Source organism: Dendropsophus ebraccatus, chromosome 9 (assembly GCF_027789765.1).
Source record: "Dendropsophus ebraccatus isolate aDenEbr1 chromosome 9, aDenEbr1.pat, whole genome shotgun sequence".
NCBI classification, from domain to species: Eukaryota; Metazoa; Chordata; class Amphibia; order Anura; family Hylidae; genus Dendropsophus; species Dendropsophus ebraccatus.
The window spans coordinates 88739989-88759869 of record NC_091462.1 but is presented as its reverse complement, the minus strand read 5'-3'; the positions used below and the strand labels follow the sequence as shown (position 1 = coordinate 88759869).

The 19881-nt window shown below is 42.1% G+C and overlaps 1 protein-coding gene across 1 annotated transcript in view; it reads right to left on the bottom strand.

Moving 5' to 3' along the window:
* Window positions 1-19378, bottom strand: part of CRYM (crystallin mu) — a 33128-nt gene extending 13750 nt beyond the window's left edge. Inside the window, exons 1-5 of the mRNA XM_069981990.1 lie at window positions 19019-19378; window positions 13828-13978; window positions 8151-8213; window positions 4759-4860; window positions 509-692 (exon numbers count right to left, since the gene is read on the bottom strand). Coding sequence (XP_069838091.1) covers window positions 509-692; window positions 4759-4860; window positions 8151-8213; window positions 13828-13978; window positions 19019-19185 — 667 coding nt within the window. The 5' untranslated portion in view covers window positions 19186-19378. The remainder of the gene's footprint in view (window positions 1-508; window positions 693-4758; window positions 4861-8150; window positions 8214-13827; window positions 13979-19018) is intronic.
* Between the last annotated feature and the right edge of the window lie 503 nt (window positions 19379-19881).

Sequence of the window (19881 nt, the reverse complement as noted above, 5' to 3'; positions counted from 1 at the left end):
CATCACTAGTACTGTGGTTTGGGTATTCTGGATATTATGCAGTAACTGTACTTCAACACTATGCAGTGCCAATATGTGGTCATAGTGGGGTATTCAAGAATTCCCATCTGCTAGTTATTGAAGACAATTCCTGGGGCGAGGGCACCAAAGAGACATCCTGCACAGGGTGCCATCCTAATGTATCTAACAAGAGGAATATAAATTGCAAAATTTAAATCCTAAAAAAAAAATTGGGAAATTGTAATTTGGAAATGTAGATGACATGATCCTCACAGACAGCAGTACTTTATCTCCTACCAGCAACTTTACCATTGTATATGTACTTCCGACAGATCTAAGAAACACATTCAAATCAGAGCACTACTGAAATCAATGGTCCTTTATCAGAAGCGCTGTGTGACAAATCTACAAACAGCCCAGAGGGGGTCTGAGTGCTTTACAGAACAGCACTGTTATATTTATTAAGAATATTACTTTCCCCAGGAAAGAACAGTATTAACCACAGTACCGTTTATATGTGCCCCTGGCTTGACCCAATCCCCGAAAAGAACTGGCTCTGTAGACATCGTAGCTGTGATAATCACATCAGCATCAGTCACTGCTTCTTGGGCTGTAGAACAAACACGAACATTTCCTTCCACGGCCTTTGCAAATTTTTCAGCTTTTTCTCTTCTGCGGCTCCAAATCCTGACCTTTGTGGCAGAGAGAAAAAACGAGCGTCATGGGCAGTAGTTTTAACATTCTTTATAGCGTGATGAAAAAAAACTTTACTACACCACTGGGAGAACAGTTTGATGACTATAGAAGAGAGCATCCTACCACACTTAAAGGAAAAACTCTAGTCATTGCACAATAATACATTGAGGGCTTTTCCAGACACTGATAATCCTGCTTCAAACCTGAATAAAAAAAAAACAAAAAAAAAAAAAAAACACCTTATACCAGCGCAGGGAACGGCTCCAAGATGTCCGCCATCAATAGGGTGGTCTTGAGACAAGTGGGCAGGGACAGTGGGTGTGGGACAGTGTCAGGGCTTCACCTGTCTGTGTGTGTTCCCTTTGTCCTGACAGTGAACTGACGGAATACGTAATTGTAATAAACATAACGAGTTGCATCATAAATGAGAATTATCTTTAATATAAGTCTTGGAGAGATTACAGTTTCTTGGAATTAGGATGAATCAAATTATCCTTAAAAGGAATCTGTCAGCATGAAAACCTGTCTATGGACACCCATATATGAGGATAGGGTGAGGTGATGTGGGTTCACAAGACCTGGCCTGTGATGTTTACAGGGCTGTATGACATTATTAACCAAAAAGTTTAAATACTTTAGTACTACAGAGAATTTTTTTTAATCAACTGGTGTCAGAAAATTATACACACTTGTAAATTATTTCTTTAAAAAATAAAATAAACCTCAAGACTTCCAGTTCTTATCAGCTGCTGTATGTCTTGCAGTCTGACATAGTGCTCTCTGCTGCCACCTATGTCCGAGGCAGGAACTGTCCAGAGCAGGAAAGGTTTTCTATGGGGATTTGCTACTGGTCTGGACAGTTCCTGTCACGGACAGAGATATCTGCATAGAGCACTGTGTCATACAGATTTAACTCTATGGGAAACCTGTGGATTCTGCTTTAGAATCTACAAATAGACCTGTGGATTCTGCCCACAGATTTGGGCTATGCTCACACACCGCCAAAATGATGCCAAATAACGGTCATTATTTTAGAACAAGGGCCGTTATTTGTATACTAACAGCCATTGTTATAAAATATTAGCCATTATTTGTTGCTAAAAGACGGACGTCTAATAAAAAAAGCAGTCATCGTTTTGGGTGAGTGTAAACATAGCCTCGAAGTTAACATCAAAAGAAGAAAAAAAAAAAAGTTGTGTGGTTTCTGCACCAGGCATCCTGGACGTGGGTTAGCTCCACTAAACGAGATATCCTGTATTTTTATGCTTTGAATCCCTGTTAGATTTCTCCACACGTTTTTACATCTAAGGGGGTGAACTATTAGTTTAGCCGAAATATACCGTTCTTTCTTTCAGCACTATTAGCTTCATATTGCACTATTCACAGTACTCGGCACACTTTACCAGTTGCTGCCATCAAGTGAAGCATCTGTACGGATGTGCCATAAGACTTCTCTCTGGGGCTCTAACAATCTTATGTAGCTTGTACTAAAACTGACAATGCTAAACATGAAAAATGATCCGCTTTACATTCCCGCAACTATAGGCCTACGCATCACTGCAATGCAGGGAGTCCGCATGCCATCGCTTCTTTTATAACATAGTTCAGGACCCAAAAACAAGAACACATTAGAAAAAGTCTCTTTGAGGCCATGTTCACACAGTGCAAAATAACGGCCCCATTTGAATTTAAAATAACGGCCATTGTGTTCATTTTTTAATGATTTCTATAAAAGTCTATGGAAACAAAGTTTGGTTTTTCCCTTGTCATTACATTGACTTATAGGGCCATCTAATATGGTGGTTATGGTGGTTTCCCTACAGGAGCCACCCTTTGGCTGGGTCCTTCCCAGAGGGATATCTGGCTAGTTCTGTGTTTTGAGACTCCTAAATGAGGCTCCACGGCTCTTCTTTTGCATATTCACTTAGATAGACAAAGACTATCTAAGGTTCTGTTTCAGGAACCAGTTGTTTTGTATTTACCCAGTCCCCTGTATACCTTATCCCCCTACATGTTTTTTTTTTATACAGTTGTTCCTTTTTTCTTACATTGTACTGCCTCTTCTTAATAAAACACTTTGACACTAATTAAAGACACACCCAAAAGGGCCATCTATGAATTTAAAGTAGAATGGTATTCAAAACAATGGCCATTATTTTAACCCCTTCAGGACCAGGCTAATTTTCGTTTTTGCGTTTTCGTTTTTTCCGCCTTGTGCTTAAAAGGCCATAGCACTTGCATTTTTACACCTACAGACCCACATGAGCCCTTATTTTTTGCGTCACTAATTGTACTTTGCAATGACAAACTGAATTTTTGCATAAAGTATACTGCGAAACCAGAAAAAAATTCAAAGTGTGGTAAAATTGAAAAAAAAAAAACGCATTTCTTTTATTTGGGGGGAATGTGTTTTTACGCCATTCGCCCTGGGGTAAAACTGACTTGTTATGCATGTTCCTTAAGTCGTTACGATTAAAACGATATATAACATGTATAACTTTTATTGTATCTGATGGCCTTTAAAAAATTCAAACCATTGTTAACAAATATACGTTCTTTAAAATTGCTCTATTTCCAGGCTTATAGCGCTTTTATCCTTTGGTCTATAGGGCTGTGTGAGGTGTCATTTTTTGTGCCATGATGTTTACTTTCTATCGGTACCTTGATTGCGCATATACGACTTTTTGATCGCTTTTTATTACATTTTTTCTGGATTTGATGCGACCAAAAATGCGCAATTTTGCACTTTGGGATCTTTTTGCGCTGACGCCGTTTACCGTGCAAGATCAGGAATGTGATTAATTAATAGTTCGGGCGATTACGCACGCGGCGATAGCAAACAAGTTTATTTATTTATTTACTTTTATTTAAAACCTGGGAAAAGGTGGGTGATTCAGACTTTTATTAGGGGAGGGGGCTTTTTACTTATAACAATACTTTTTTTATTTTTTTTATTTACACATATACTAGAAGCCCCCCTGGGGTTAGGGTTATTCCCCCTGGGGGACTTCTAGTATATACACTTTGATCTCTCATTGAGATCTTTGCTGTATAGTTATACAGCAAAGATCAATGAGATCGGCACTCGTTTGCTTTCGGCGCCATCTATGAGCGGTCCCCGGCCGGCTTTAGTAACAGAGATCTCACCCACTAGACACCAGGAAAATGCTGCGTCTGGTAAACGGATGCAGCTGTCATGTTTGACAGCTGCATCTGGTTACTGTATTAGCGGGAACGGCGATCGGACCGTGCCCGCTAATACCCACGGTCCCGGGCTACAAGCGGCACCCGGGACCGCGGCGGTTCAGAGCGGGGTCGCCACGCGGCCCCACTCTGAACGCCCGCACCCGCGCGAGGATGTACAGTTACGTCCTCGTGCGGGAAAGGGTTAAAGGGCTACTCCAGCAGGGGGGGGCTATTTTAGGATCTTGCCGGGGAGGAGGTGGCTGAGAGAAAAGACGTCCACTCACCTCCCAGATCCAGCGTCCGGTCCCGTATCGCGGCGATCCGGTCCTCGGTTCCTGGACGCTTCCTGGTGTCTGACGCGGGCTCGAGACGTGACGTCCCAAGTCCGCTCAGCCACTCAGTGACAGAGGTCCAATTCAAGTCCGCTCAGATCCGCTCAGTCACTGACTGGCTGAGCGGACTTGAGACGTCACGTCTCGAGCCAGCGTCAGACACCAGGAACCGAGGACCGGAGCGCCGCGATACGGGACCCGCCGCTGGATCCGGGAAGTGAGTGGACGTCTTTTCTCTCAGCCTCCTCCCCGGCAAGATCCCAAAATAGCCCCCCGCTGGAGTACCCCTTTAAGTATCAAATAACGGCCATAGTAAATCGATGTGTGAACAGTCTTTATCCCTACCAGCTTGGCCTTGTGTATTTGTATTTTGCAGTGAAAATAACCTATAATGGTTTTTAGAGTATATTTGCCTTCATACAATTCCTGACTAAAATGAAACATGCTCTGTCTCCTTGGCATTGTTGTGCTTGATATGAATGATTCTCATATTAGATGATGTAAGTGCGTTGCTTCCTTTAGTTGTTTAAAGTCTCTTAGTTACCTCTTTGAATAAAAACTGCTGTGTAAAGACCTGGTAGTGACTGTGCGCCTGTGCCCCGGAGCCCAGTATACAGAGCACTTCAGCAGACGAGGGTTTCAGCAGCTGGAACAGAGCAAAGGTATATCAGAGCAGAAACAGAGCAAAGGTTTTTTTTAAAAAAAATATGTATATTATATATTAAAAGTATATTTCTCAGATCACTTTCCAGTGAACTTGCTCACAGATACACTCCTGTTCCGGGACCGTACTTGTAATCCAAATCCACTCTTAAACCAAAAAAAATTTCCCATAAGAAATCATAGAAATGTAGACAATTGGTTCCACAACCTAAAAATAATGATTTATTATTCTGAATAACATGTAAAACAGATGAAACAAACATTTAGAAACAGCAGAATATGTGATATTATAAGTTACTGTACAGTAATGGAGAGGATGGGAAACACAAGGGCTGACAGAGACTGCAGGGAGCATGAAGGAATGAGCAGGGTAGATGTGGGCACATACATGCAGCGCTCTCTGTCCGGGCAGAGAGGGGTTATAGCTATAAAGATATTACCCCCCACAGTCCTGTCCCCGATGCAAGCCCCAGCCTGAGGTGGATCTGCTATGATTTGGAAGGTGAGGGAGACTTCCTGGGTCAGAGTACAGTGCTGTAGACCCCGCTATGCAGACCATGCCCCTCCTCCACTCGCGCTCCCAACCAGTACAGAGAGCTCTTAAACCAAAGCAATGCTCTTAAACCAAGTCACAATTTTGAAAAACTGTGAGCTCTTAAACCAAGTTACTTTTAAACCAAGGTATCACTGTATATATATATATACGCACACATACACACTAGTCTAATTCCCAGTAATACTGACCAGAGACCAATTTAACCAGTTAGAGCCAGAGATTGAAACACACTTTTTTTATCAGCAGTTTCCATTTTCTGATTGTAATTTACTTTATTTTGTACATTATGGAAGAAGCCATCTTGTCCAGGCAGATTCCCCCCGAAACAGCTGTTGCTAGGTTCTGTTTTATGCTGTCCTACATATGCCCTTTAGGTATAAGATATGGGGACAGTGAAGGCCAGGGAGGTAAAGAAAGCATGCTGTGATGTTTCTGGAACTAATCCCTGACTATAAAAACTCTTGCGGCATGGTGCACGGTCCTGCTGAAAGTATCCTTCCGCCATAGAGGAGACAGCTGCCATGAAGAGATAAATTTGGTCAGCCGCCATGCCGAAACGGCAATTTCCATCTAGCTAAAAGACTGCCGATCAGCCCCTTCCTGCAGATACATCAAAAGCATAGCTCCTGGTGCTGGTCTATTAAAGCAACCTTCATTAAGGTCAGTGGGAGTTATGCAAATGACAGAAGAGAGCTGGTTCAGCAGCGTACAACAGGACAGAAGGGGCCAGGAAGCCATGTTTTAGCGAGATGGCAATATCACTTTAAATAAACCAATCACCCAAATTTTTTAAAATTAAAATATACAAACAGTTCTAGTACAACAATCCCTAGTCACTTCCCTATTTTTCCCAGATGTTTTGGTATGTCTGCTACACGGGCCGATATCGGCCAGAAGTGTTGCTACAAACACTCCTTTGCCAATCATTTTTAACTCCTTTTTCTATCCATAAATTATTATTCTACATTTATTACCTCCAGCATCATATTTTATTTCTAGGTTTTTAACCATAGCATAGAATCAGAGAAATACTTGTCCCTTACGGTTGACCATCTCCCTGAATCCAGTAAGCCATATACAGTACATTCTTAGGCCACGTTCATACAACATATTTTTTCAATAAATAACGGCCATTGTTGCAGTTTGCAACACCGGCCGCCATTTATTGTAAGTGTCAAATGACATTGTGTTCTATGGAATCCCGGCTGGAGTGTATACACTCTGGCTGGGATTCCATGTGGCCTCACTGTCTGAAAACTGACATGTCAATGTTGTGCGGCCGTACTTTACATTGTCTCCTATGGTTAACTGGAATGCGAGCACACCCGAATGTGCCCACATTCCAGTTAGAAAGAAGTGATGTTTATCTGGTCGGCACTGCAGTACCGGCCGGGGTGAACTTCACAGACAACGGCCACTGTCTTACAGCATGTGAGGAGTCCTTTTCCCACCAATGAATCCTTATTACTCCCAATATTTACCAATGGCATAAAAATAATATCTAAAATTTGGTAAAGGAAAATTTCCTTCACTTTCCGGAACCAAGAAAAATTTGTGCTTTTCCTGACCCATATCAGACATTTGTCCAGGATCCAGATCGGCGTTTGCTGTTATTTTTTTACGTTTGTCTCTACTTTTTTGTATTTAAAAATGATAAATAAAGAATATTAAATTGAAAAAAAAGGTCATGAGATAAACTTGGGGAGATCTAGGTGTTGAGTACCCCACCGATTGCTAAAATGAGAGGGCAGAATGGGTCAGCAGGGCGCTATGCCCATCCATTTCTGCATGCCACCACTTAGGTTTTCTTGGAGAGCAAAGCAAACAGTGTACTGATTTATAGGAAAAATATAGATTTTCTATAAATCTGTACACTCCTTACGCAGCTCTACACCCAGCGCTCAGCAGAAATGCCCGGGCACAGCACTTAGCTCACCCATTCTGCCGGCTTTTTTAAGAAATTGATGGGATCTCATCACCTCTATCTTCCTTCATCAAATGTATAGGTTATTATGACAGAACTATATCAAGATGTTAGGTACCCCCATTTGAGTGCCAGCCAGTATATTGTAGCCAGCGCTTCAATACTGTCAGATTGATTATTATGCAAATAGATCAAATGTTCTAATAAGATTATAGAATTAAAAGAAGTATGCCAATTATTTAAAGTGTGACACAAAACAAAAAAAAAAATTCTTTCAAATCAACTGGTGTCAGAAATTTATATAGATTTGTAAATTCCTTCTGTTTCAGTACTTATCAGCTGCTGTATGTCCTGCAGGAAGTGGTGTTTTCTTTTCAGCGACACAGTGCTCTCTGCTGCCACCTCTGTCCAAGACAGGAAGTGTCCAGAGCTGTAGAAAATCCCCATAGAAAACCTCTCCTGCTCTGGACAGTTCCTGAGAGCACTGTCACACTGGGAAGAAAACTCCACCTCTTGCAGGACATCCAGCAGCTGAAAAGTACTGAAAGACTGGAAATTTTTAAATAGAAGTAATTTACACATTTATATAACTTTCTGACACCAGTAGATTTGAAAGAAAAAGATTTTCACTGAACTACCCCTTAAATGTAACTTCATAATGCAGGGTTTTCCTTTAAAAAGGCAGTTGAATGATATCTTACCGTTACCTCATACTCTATGAACATAAATCTGCATTTTAGGATTTCTGAATTCTTCCCATATGGGATAAATACATAAAACACTGTGCGCTTACCTTTGTTGCAATTGCTGAAACTGCAGCTGTTCTCTTATCTGTAATTACTTTGCCATCTATTACCTAGATCCAAAAATAACGTATAAAAGGAAAATAGAAACACATGTTTGTATGTGGCTGAAAAAAAAAAAAACAGCAGTGACAATAATACAAAGTACTAGTAGACTGAAGATACTATATACGGCTTTAGGCTGGGTTCACACACAGTATATTTTAGTCAGTATTGTGGTCCACCTTCCTCATATTGCAACCAAAACCAGGAGTGGATTAAAAACACAGAAAGGATCTGTTCACACAATGTTGAAATTGAGTGGATGGCCGCCATTTAATGGCAAATATTTGCTGTTATTTTAAAACAACGGCTGTTATATTGAAATAATGGCAGTTATTTACTGTTATATGGCGGCCATCTACTCAATTTTACCATTGTGTGAACAGATCCTTTCTGTCTTTTCAATCCATTCCTGGTTTAGGTTGCAAAATACTGACCAAATACTGACTGAAATATACGTAGTGTGAACCCAGCCTTAGGCTATGTTCACACAACGTATCTTTTCGTAAAAGTACGGACGTACTTTTTGCGAAAAGATTTGTTGCTTATTCCTCTATGGGATCCTGGCTGGAGCGTATACACATAGTATACGCTCCGGCCAGGATCTCTGGCGGCGCCTCAAACAACTGTCAGTGCACACCGTGGAGCGAGCGGATCCGGCTGCTCGCTCCATAGCGTGCAGTGGAGAGTTCTGATGCGGGCACGCACGGATGCTCCCACATCAGAACCCTGTGGCTGAAAAGATCATCTGGCCGCTACTGCAGTAACGGCCCGGATGATCTTTTCAGAGACTGGTCGTTCTGTGTCCTGGCTGGGTCACGGAACGGCAGGTCTCACATGCTATGTGAACATAGCCTTAAACTGTAACATTTCAGTAAAGAGCATTTAAAAAATGCCCATAAAGGATGATGCCAGAAGGTGTTTACAGGTGCTGTACGCCATCATGCTGGACAGAGCAGCACATTCTATAGAGAGTCATATGCTTTTACTACTCTATGTACCAGCTTTGTCCTCAGGAACATTTTCCTCTGTGACCTCCAAGTAGAAAAAAAGCATTCTCTTTCCTAGTCTGAGATGAATAGTTGTCAAGGACCTCCTAGCAGTTCATTACTTTAGTCCTCAGGTTCAGACCACTTCTACCACCAGGAGCCAATCTGTGCTAACTCCATCACATCAAGCACTTTGACATCCTCTCCACCACCTGCACCACATGCTGCTGTTTTATTCATGTTGGTCCTGTACACTATTCAAGAGTTGTGTCTCCATGTATATAGATGATTTGTTGCTGAAAGTAAAGTCACCGTTTTCTCATCTTCATCCCTTCTTCCTGCTCCCCTTGTCCCAGCTACATCTGTACCTGTATAACATCAAGGGTACCCCAGGGTACCATCGGCTGGGACCAACCTGAAGCCCTGAAGCCCATTATTATTACTGGTGTGTGTGTCCCAGGATCGGAGGCTCCATCTTAACTACCATGATCCACTTTTGCTCTTGTGCCTATGGCATAATACCTGCAACCCCATGGTGGCACGCTACAATAATATACCACCCACACAGGATCTTCTATACCTTATAGGGCCACATAAAGGTTTTCCAATGAAACTGGTCAAAAAAAAAAAAAAAAAAGTCATGTCTGCAGGTGGTATTAATCGGCATCCTAGGCCATATTACAGGGTTATACTACTCTAGAATATCATAACACTAGAAGGCTCTCTTTGTCCTTTCATAAAGACTCCGCACCCACAGCTCTGACATGTGCATAAGGCCTTAATCTGCACTGGGACACTCTTGAGTTAAAAATTGGGGGAAAATATTCTGTCATTATCATATGCAATATTGTCCCCTGTAAACAATGATGTCAAGTAGGCAATGAGGTTTGTTTTTTTCCTTTGCAATTGTTTCATAATGGTAATTTGTTTGGCTTTGCACGTTGGTACAGTAAAATCCTTTAATACAGCAGGCTCTAAAGGATTAGCAAACATGTAGGACAAAAATTACAGTTACAATACAGATCAACAATTCAAAACATAAAACAAAAGGTAATTACGGTAGCTCAAAGTATAATAAATCCTACTTGCAGCTTTCCACTTCCGCAGTATTCCAGATCATCATGTAACTGTGATACTGATACAAGAAGTATCACTAAAGTGTAGACAGCAGCATGGGAAAGGCGTATGGCTAGTGCACACAAAGCAGCATAAGGGTATGTTCACACCGAAGATTGCTGCTGAATATTAGTTCCACAAACCAAGTCGATATTTAACCGCACTTTGTGAACTGGTGCTAGGCCAGGTTATAAATAGTCCAATAATGCAAAAAGAGGATATACAGGCAGCAAAAACAATCTTACATTTTTAGAATAATAATAATTTTATATATATATATATATATATATATATATATATATATATATATATATACACACTGCTAAAGCTTTGGCTGTCCAGGTATGATGGGGGTTGTAGTTTTGCAACAGCTGGAGGGACAAGGTTCCCTACCCCTGGTATAAAAATTACAAGTGGGTAACCAAAGCCTGCAGAAAGATTCCACCTCTATACTAGGTTGTACCTATATACACAAGAATATTTACAGCTCCTGCTCATGTGCAAGAACAAGACCTGCCTGCTTATTCATAGTAGGCGGGATGGTCCAGGCCGGGGACCACCCCCAGTGCACCAAAGGAAATATGCAGTGTCCCAGAACACGCTGTCTGTTTCTCACTGTCAGTTTATTTTTGCTTCTACAGCCATGCCTGTTCTGGAAACTATTTGCACTGCAACTGTGACTATGTAGTCCCTATTACTCTCAGGTTCCTGTATATTGTACATGTGTTTAACTCGATCACGTGATCCTCAGCCTTTGCATACCACTGCACAAAGCCCTGTAACCATGGTTCCTTCAATGGCCGTCGAGCTTTGGCCAGGAGTACCATGTGACTTCCCCTTGCTAGTTAGTTCCGGCCCCTGCTCCAAGCAAGGAGGTCGTGTGTTTTGTGTCTCTCTTCACCTTCAGAAGAGAGGCTGGTGCTCTGCTGTAACCGAACCTGGCTGTCCGTCTGCTCAAGTGCCTGGAGTATCTTCTCATCTGGGTGTCGTTCCTGTTATTCATCTCCTCATCAAGTCAACATTCATACCGCAAGTACTCTAAGTTCACCCAGCATCTCTATTCTTCTCTCACTACTACTCCCATCATCCGGCACGTTTCACCTCAGCCTATGCAGCACCACCTTTGCTCTGTCTATATAAGTCTGCTATATACCCGGTTGCATCCGGAAGAGACTGTTGCTACCAGTTACCTCAGTTACAATAAAAGTGTAACCACCGCTGTTACTGAACCCTGGCATTGGTGTCCGTTTACTGGTGCCCTGACTAGGTACAGCGACGAATCGTATGCCCAGTAGCAATTCTACCGCAGTATCTGCAGACCGGTCCCTCAGCTGTGCCATCCTCTGGCCCTATACTGTGACAATCCTATACCCTGCAGCTGCCCCGATTCCTGCCCGCTCACAACACCTGCACTGCGAAGTGACCCACACGGGTCAGGGCATCGCAAATAATTTGCATATTTCTTTAGGAACAAAATGCATCTTAATGGCGGCATCTATAAGTAAGAACACCTGCACCAGAACGAAAAGGTAAGCAGCTACAGGGACACGTCAGCAGGTTGGTATGGACAAAGGAACCAGTGTGCCTAGAAAAACAGGCGGCACAGAGACTTCCTATATGTTGTATGCTTTGTACACAGCTCAGGTACATGCTGTCAGATTCCTCATCACTTTAATTCCCTCCTGAATTACCATTCACTTGTTACAAGGAATTATATGTGAACAGTCTAGACTGGAGGAGATGTCACTGCTCTTATCACTATTCGATATGTTTCGTCTATTATGTTTGTATTTTACACAATGGGACATGGAAAGAAGAAAGTGACTGGATGTGGCAGACACCAGCTGCAACAGGGTGTCTAGAAAACGCTTTGTGGCTTGCCAATATCCATCATCTCACTACTGCATCATTAATTATATATTTCCGAATGCCGGCTTTTATTCCCAGCACGGGTTTCACAAAGTTGTAGATGTCTGTAGGGGGGAGGGAGGGATGTGAGTCATAAATCTCCTAAGGATTGATGGAGAGCGTTGGGGAAAAGTACTATAGATGGCAATAAATTATTTTATATTCTAGCAAAAAGAGCCACTTTTGGAAAACTGTTGTCCACAACATGGAACATAAAAGAAAAGAAAACAGGCGCTACACATAGACAGAAAAATTTAAAGAGATCCCATCATTTACGAAAACTTTCCATATGTCAAATGTGTCTTTAGAGCCCCACTGATCATTAGAATGAATAGAGAGAAGCATGGAGCTATGTGCTTCTCTCCCTTTCTCACCGTAATTTCTGTCCGGTTCCAGAGGATGATTTCCATAGACTTATAGTGGTGCCTGTCTCTTGCAACTGGACAGAGATCGCAACGTCATGACAATGAACGCCATCTTGGACAGCAACTGTTTTTCCTTTGGCACACGGCCATATTTTGCAGTCCGCAATTGCACATCCGCAAATATTGACACAATGGGGGACATTTATGAAGACCAGAGTACCCGTATGCTGGTCTTAAATTAGGCCCCGTTCCCAATTACCTCCCCCCCCCCCCAGATTCACTAAGAGGCCTGACCTCCTGAACGGGTGTGTGCCACCATGATTTATGCCTCGAGCAGATGTAAATCATAAATCTGGTGCAGGAGCCACACACCCCACCTGTGAGGTGAGCGGGGGATATGACAGGTGTACACCACGGAGAAGGGGTAATATTGCGCCTAGGAAGCACCCTATGAATGTACATGACCATAGATGCCGCAGGCTATGCTGTCTCCATTTTTTCCCAGACTTCACAGGGCTGCATCCAACTTCATCAGATGCCGAACAATCGAACTCAAACAACAATGAGTTGCACTCATCTCCAATCTCCATGTAACGCAGGACACACAGAGTCCTTCAGAGCAAGAGGCACTTTTTGTAGCTGTAGTTCTGAGTGAGGGATCCCCATATCAAGTTAGAATTCTCGAATTTGATATTTTAAAACCCTCTAAGGGGATGTTCACACTAGTAAAACAGGCAGAATTCCGTGGGGGAAGCCCAGTCGCAAAACCCCACCTGCCTCGGTGTGTCAATGCGATGCCTCGCACGCCTCCGCTCTCAGAATTGACATGTCAATTCTTTAAGCAGAAGGGTGGAGGCGCGCGAGGCATCGCATTGACACACTGAGGCAGGCGGGATTCCGAGCAGAGATGTGGTAGGGGCCCCGTTGTAGACTTTTTTACTTAGTGTGAAAGCAGTAAGTTTAAACCCCAGTAGTAAGTTGTGAAGCTATGGAGCTATGGTGTGAATTACAAATAAAGTATCTAAGGCTCATAGAGATATCAGCTAAGCTATAAATTACAGGTAAAATGTTACAGATGGAAAGAACATTTGATATAGTAAACAATAACCAGCTACCAACACTTTTCTAATATCCCTCGAGAAAAGCATAAACTGACAAGCCTAAAGAACAATGGTGCCCCCTGCTGGAAATTACATAGACAATAAAATCTCTATAAACTAAGAACATGAATTGAGCATTGTACTTACAGCTTTCAGACTCCCATTGGATGGCTCAAATAAAAGGACAGTTGCTTGATGCGAGGGAACGTCTGATGAGGTATTGGTTCCATAAAACGTTACTAACTTTGTTGTTAAAGCGTCGTCCTCAGCGATATAAGCTGGCATCACCCCTAAGAAACTAAAAGTATATATAATGCTTAGGATTTGTTCCATGATTTATTATATCATTGAATGCCCTCCTAGGAATGGACAAACATAAGGCAGCTAGTTCACAAAACATCAGGAACAGAGTGCACTTTAAATCCACTGTATGGGCATTTGTTTGTCCCACCCTGAAGAAGTTTACGGTACATTCATACAGTCTTTACACCCTTTTCCTTTTTAACATTATATATATATATATATATTTATTTTTTATTTTTTTTACAAATTTTGCATGACCATGTGTCCTAGGGTAAAACGGACTTGGGTATACTCATATTTAGTTTTCCATTAAAAAAAAAAATTAAATCTTGTTTTTACATACTCATTATAGGGTACTTAATGCAGAATGCAGTCATGCCACTTGAAAAGCCTTGGTCCCTCACCCCTGCATTATAACATCCTCAAATCATGTCTGTCATTTCTGATATAATTTTTTTGGGGACATTCTAAATTTACTCATTTACATCTCACCCAAACTTTGCCCCTAAAACTGGGACTCAATTGACACCCATATTCAGCAGGCACAAGGCCATGCAGGAAGTAACTCTCCAATATGGCTGCTCCTATGGAACTTATTGAATAACTACAACAACAAAAGCTCTTCTTTTCTGTTTGTATAGTTGACATTACACGTTGATGCCGGGTTCACACCGTGTATGACATTGGCTGTTCTGTGACACAGCCGTGTCACAGAACAGCCGGTGTTAAGGTGCGTTTACACGTAACGATTATCGTGCGAATTTGCGCGATAAAGATCAAATTCGAGCGATAATCGTACGTGTAAATGCAGCGAATGATCAAACGACGAACGAGAAATCGTTCATTTTGATCTTTCAACATGTTATCAAATTGTCGTCGTAAAAAATTCGCAGATCGTTCCGTGTGAACAGTCGTTCGCCGATTTAACCAATGTGTGAAAAAGGCTTAAGGATCACAAAACGATTGCAAAACGAATTGTCCGTACGATATATCGTACCGTATAAACGCTGATCGTTCTGAAAAAAAAATCGTTACTCCGACATCGTTAATCGTACGATCGGGCCAATTATCGTTTCGTGTAAACGCACCATTAGTGAAGTTCATCCCAGCAGTACCTTCATTTCTTTTTAATTGGGATGCAGGCTCATTTGGGTGTGCCCGCATTCCAATTAACCATAGCACACAATGTAAAGAGCGGACGGAGCCGCACTTTACATTGTCTGCTCTGTCAGTCTTGTGCGGCCACTATTCAATGAATAGTGGCTGCACAAACATTACTTGTCAGTTTTCAGTGCGGCCGTAAGGAATACTGGCTGGAGGGTATGCTATGTGTATACACTCTGGCCATGATTCCATAGTAACGAATGTGAAAGGTAAATTAATTAAATAACAGCCGTTGTTGCAAACCTGCAACTATGGCCGTTGTTTAATAAATGTATGCGTAGTGTGAAACTAGCCTAATAGTACATGCATAAGCAGCTCTTGGAGGAGAGGGTAATCTCTATAGGCCTGCAGTTAATAAAGCCCTCTGACAACCCTGATTAAAGAAAAAAAAACAATAGAACATCCATTCCTATAAAACCTGGAAACTACTAGTTCTCACATCTGCCTGAAGAACACAGATATGTTAATAATCAGTTACTTGGGGAATGCTTTCCAGATCTTGAAGACATATACATCAGCCTGAAGCTTCCCTATAGCAATTCTCAGTTTCCCCTCTATACATCTTCATAGAAAACTTCAAAAAGGTTACAGGTCAGGAGAATATATCACTCATGAAGTTGCTTTTTCTTTGTAACACACGTATTATATAGAATCATGCCTCACATGCTTATTCTGCTGTCAGGATGAAGGACGAACACGTCATTATGGTAAACAGCCTGGTATAAAGCAGTACATAATAATGCTTGCTATTTCTGCATAGTTCCAATGTAAACTTATCCATTATATTGCTATTGTTAGTTTGCCAATCTTAGGTCCAAAATTATCAATGGTAAAATGTTTCACCTTTTCACTCATAAATACAGAGAAACAATACAGATAGATGCTCCGTCAAAAACAGGTAGTCCGCTGAACAGATACAATTGGTTGTGTTGGATTTTTTTAGTTGACTGCATACACATGGAAGGTTTAATATTCCCCTCCACTGAAGTAAAAGAAAGGCGAATGCACATCAGCATGTTACACGTTCCCGAGTAGTTATTGAGCCTCCCTGAACAGATGTTCTAGCCTCACGTGCCCTATTACTGCCCAATCTTCAGATGTCCTCATCAAATGCCTCAGATGTTTCCATCAGCGCTGCAGCCTCCAATGATCCCAGTGTGCCAGCTACAGATGCCCCCAGGACTGGCCACGCTGCACAGGGGTTTCTCTACCTCTATGTCTCTATCAGACATAATAAACTGTGTAAGCTATAACAGTAAGGCTGATCTTAGTGTCTGACAGAGGTATGTGTTAATACAACAAAGAATACCAACAATATATAGCTCTGATGGATGACTTTTAATGTGGCATAATTATTTTTAACTTCTCTACACAGCTGTAAAACCTAAATTCTGCAGTTTTAGTACCTTACTTTAGAATAGATTTCTTTGTGCTTGGTCCAGTGAAAAACGCTTTTTACCATTGGTGGATTGTTCCACTGGACCAAGCACAAAGACACTGCCCAAAACACATCGGCTCTGCCCCCTCTGTTACATCATCGCCGTCCAAGCCTACGGAGCCAATGTGGGTGGGGCTAAGTGGCACTGCAGACGTGAAACCCCGCCCAGGTGGCACAATCCACCAACAATAAAAAGCATTTTTCACTGGACCAAGCACCAAGAAGTCTATTATAAAATAAAGTATGAAAACTGCTGAATTTAGGCTTTACAGTTGTGTAGAGGAGTCCATATCCAGAAAGGGGGAGACAGAAGCTGATCAGAAAATGCATCAGTTGTCATTAGGTGTTCTGTCCTTTCTTTTCCCTTCACTATCAATGTACTACCATATGGCCTGTTCGGCATTCTAGCGGCGCAATTAAATTGCTGAATGCTTGGAATTGTCCCCTTCAAATAAATGGGATCAGTTCAAAGATCTGTTTCCCTCTGGTGCTTTGCAACTGCACCAGATCAGTGTAAACCCAGCCTTAGAAGAGCTACCAAAATGAAGGACACTAAAAAAAAAAAAAAAAAAAAAAATCAGCAGGAAACGAACATAATGCTGGATTCAGCTTCAGACATCAGGTTGCTGTCACACACAGCAGGTTTTTTTTTTATAATGTGATTAGGAACTCACCTGACCATAGGAGAAGTCCCAGGCTTTCAGTTATACAGTATGTGTGTTCAATTTACAGTCTGTTCCAAGCGTTGTATGAAATAATCACAATTAAAAACCTGAACTCACATTTAGGTTATGTTCATACATAGTATTTTGGTCAGTATTTTTTTCAACCAAAACTTAAGAGTGTGTTAAAAGAAAAACATAGAAACTGTGCGAATCTTTCCATTATCATTTTGTACTGTCAGTTCCACTCCTGATTTTGGCTGCAAATAGAGATACTGACCAAAATACTGTGTGAACATTGCCTTAGAATTTGTATAATTTCAGTAAAGTATTTACAAAGTTACTCAATTTCTGTTGTGTCTCTGTATTTCCTCCTGGAAATGTTTGTTGTCAATTTAAACAACAATTCTAAGAGGAAAAACAGAGGTCCAGCAATAGGCAAAGTGTGAAGAAAGGATATTCTAGCACTATAACTTTATGGGATATTCAAGTATCTACTAAAACAAACTTGTTGAGGGAGCTCAGGTCATCTTTTAAAACAAAATTTATCAAGAGCAGTGTATTCATACACTGGGTAACGTTCTGTCCCTTAGGCTGCATTCACACTTTCCACGTTCCGCACGGAACACGGACGTGCAATGCCTGTAACAGACTTCTCCCCCTGCCCAGGCAGCATCTGTAATTAGATGCTGGGAGCGGGGGAACTGTACAGAGCATATCTGTACAGTTCCCCCGCTCTCCCAGCATCTTATCACAGATACTGCCTGGGCGGGGGAGAGTCCGATACAGGCATTCCACGTGTGAATGCAGCCTGGGCCAGGGGGGTATTTTGGAGGATCGCCGTGGAGGGGGTGGAAATTGAAGCCACTTACCTCCCCCGTTCCAGCGCTGGTCCCCGGATAACACCGCCTGGTACTCCCGTCCCGCAGCCGCTTCGTGGTCAGAGCTGCTGCATGAGACGTGACGTTTTAAGGCAGCTCTGCCAATCAATGGCCATAGCGGAGTCCTGCCTCGGCCGCTTAATGGCAGAGCTGCCTTGAGACGTCACGTCTCATGCGGCAGCTCTGACCAGGAAGCGGCTGCGGGACAGGAGCACAGGGCGCCACGAGTGACCTCCGGCTTCAATTTCCACCCCCTCCCCGGCGGTCCTCCAAAATACCCCCAACCCGGAGTACCCCTTTAAACCCACACTGGATTTATTGATAAGGGGCGCACCTCAATAGATGAGGCTGCCTGTGCAGCGGCTTTGTAACTGGCTACATTCACACTTCCACAAGTACTGTCTGCACTTGCGAACCCACAATTGTGGACAGCACTTTATGCTTTTGTAGTGATCTGCAATTCACAGACCACTACATTATAGACAGTGTGAGTCTTCACTAGGACGTGGCCTGATTTCTTTGCAGCACGGATCACTGCCTATTCACAGATTCGCAAAAATTGCAAATGCGTGAATAGGCACATAGAAACCTATTGCCTTTGAATGATGTCCATAATTGCAGATCTGTAATTACATACAAATTTTGTAGACGTGTGAATGAGGACTCAGTCCGGTCTGTGCCTGGCAAAGCCTTTATATACTCCCCACCGAAGGGGAAAGAGCCCTTATAGCTGATAGGAAATTAGAATATTATATTTACCAGACAACGTTCACTTTTTGTATTAAGGTTTCTGTTGCTTGAATAACTTGTTACAATACTAATAAATGCACTAATAACACAGGCGGTATATAAGGAACACATATATGTGTATGCCATAAGAGTATACTTACCCATTGTACTTTGCCACAGGCACAATGGTCCGGATGGGTTGCACAATGCCTCCGTCCTTTCCGCTAGAATAATTGATCAGGGCTTTTTCCAGCAAGGGGATCAGAGTGGAATAGACTAAATATTTCTCCACTATCTCAGCCCCTAGGAACACTGGCTGCTCACTCATACTGACAGTGTAGATGGGAACTGAAGAGTAAGCTATCTAGGTCACTAGCCCATGTGCAATACCTGACAGCTGAGAACTTTAAAATCCAGCCCCATTGCTGGTGACGCCTCCTCTTCCCGACACTCCTCTCACCCTGGTTGGGTGAACTTTCTGAGGTTACTTTTTAATCCTTCTGCCAGGACAAGTTTGCTGCATTGTATCACTGCAGAAAAGCTGAGGGAGAAAGCACATTTTGGAGGAAGAAAGCAAAAGTTATATTGTAATGTAAATTATTTACATGTAATGTGAACTTTAAACGTCAAGCAAATTTTATAGTAAGGGATCATACACATGGACGTCATCAGGGCACTTCAGTAAAAACCAATGGAGCAGCACTGGACTAGTGGAAGGGATATTTTATCATTAAATACAGTGGCAGTACCCCGTACTATGACCTATTGAGTTTGAAACTTGACAAAGAAAGCAAGTCATTTTTTGAAGATGAACATAGCACAGCTTTGAATTTTCACTTTTCTCTATTCATGTATAAAGCAATAAGACAGTGACATCTAGTGGTAATAATCTAGAAATGCAGTCATTCAAACGACAGTTCGCCACCCCAAAAAACACCAGAGAGAAGAGAAAAATGGCATCCCAAAAAAAACGCCATGTGTGTAAGGCAGATCATCGACTTCCATTGACTTCCAGCTAACATCT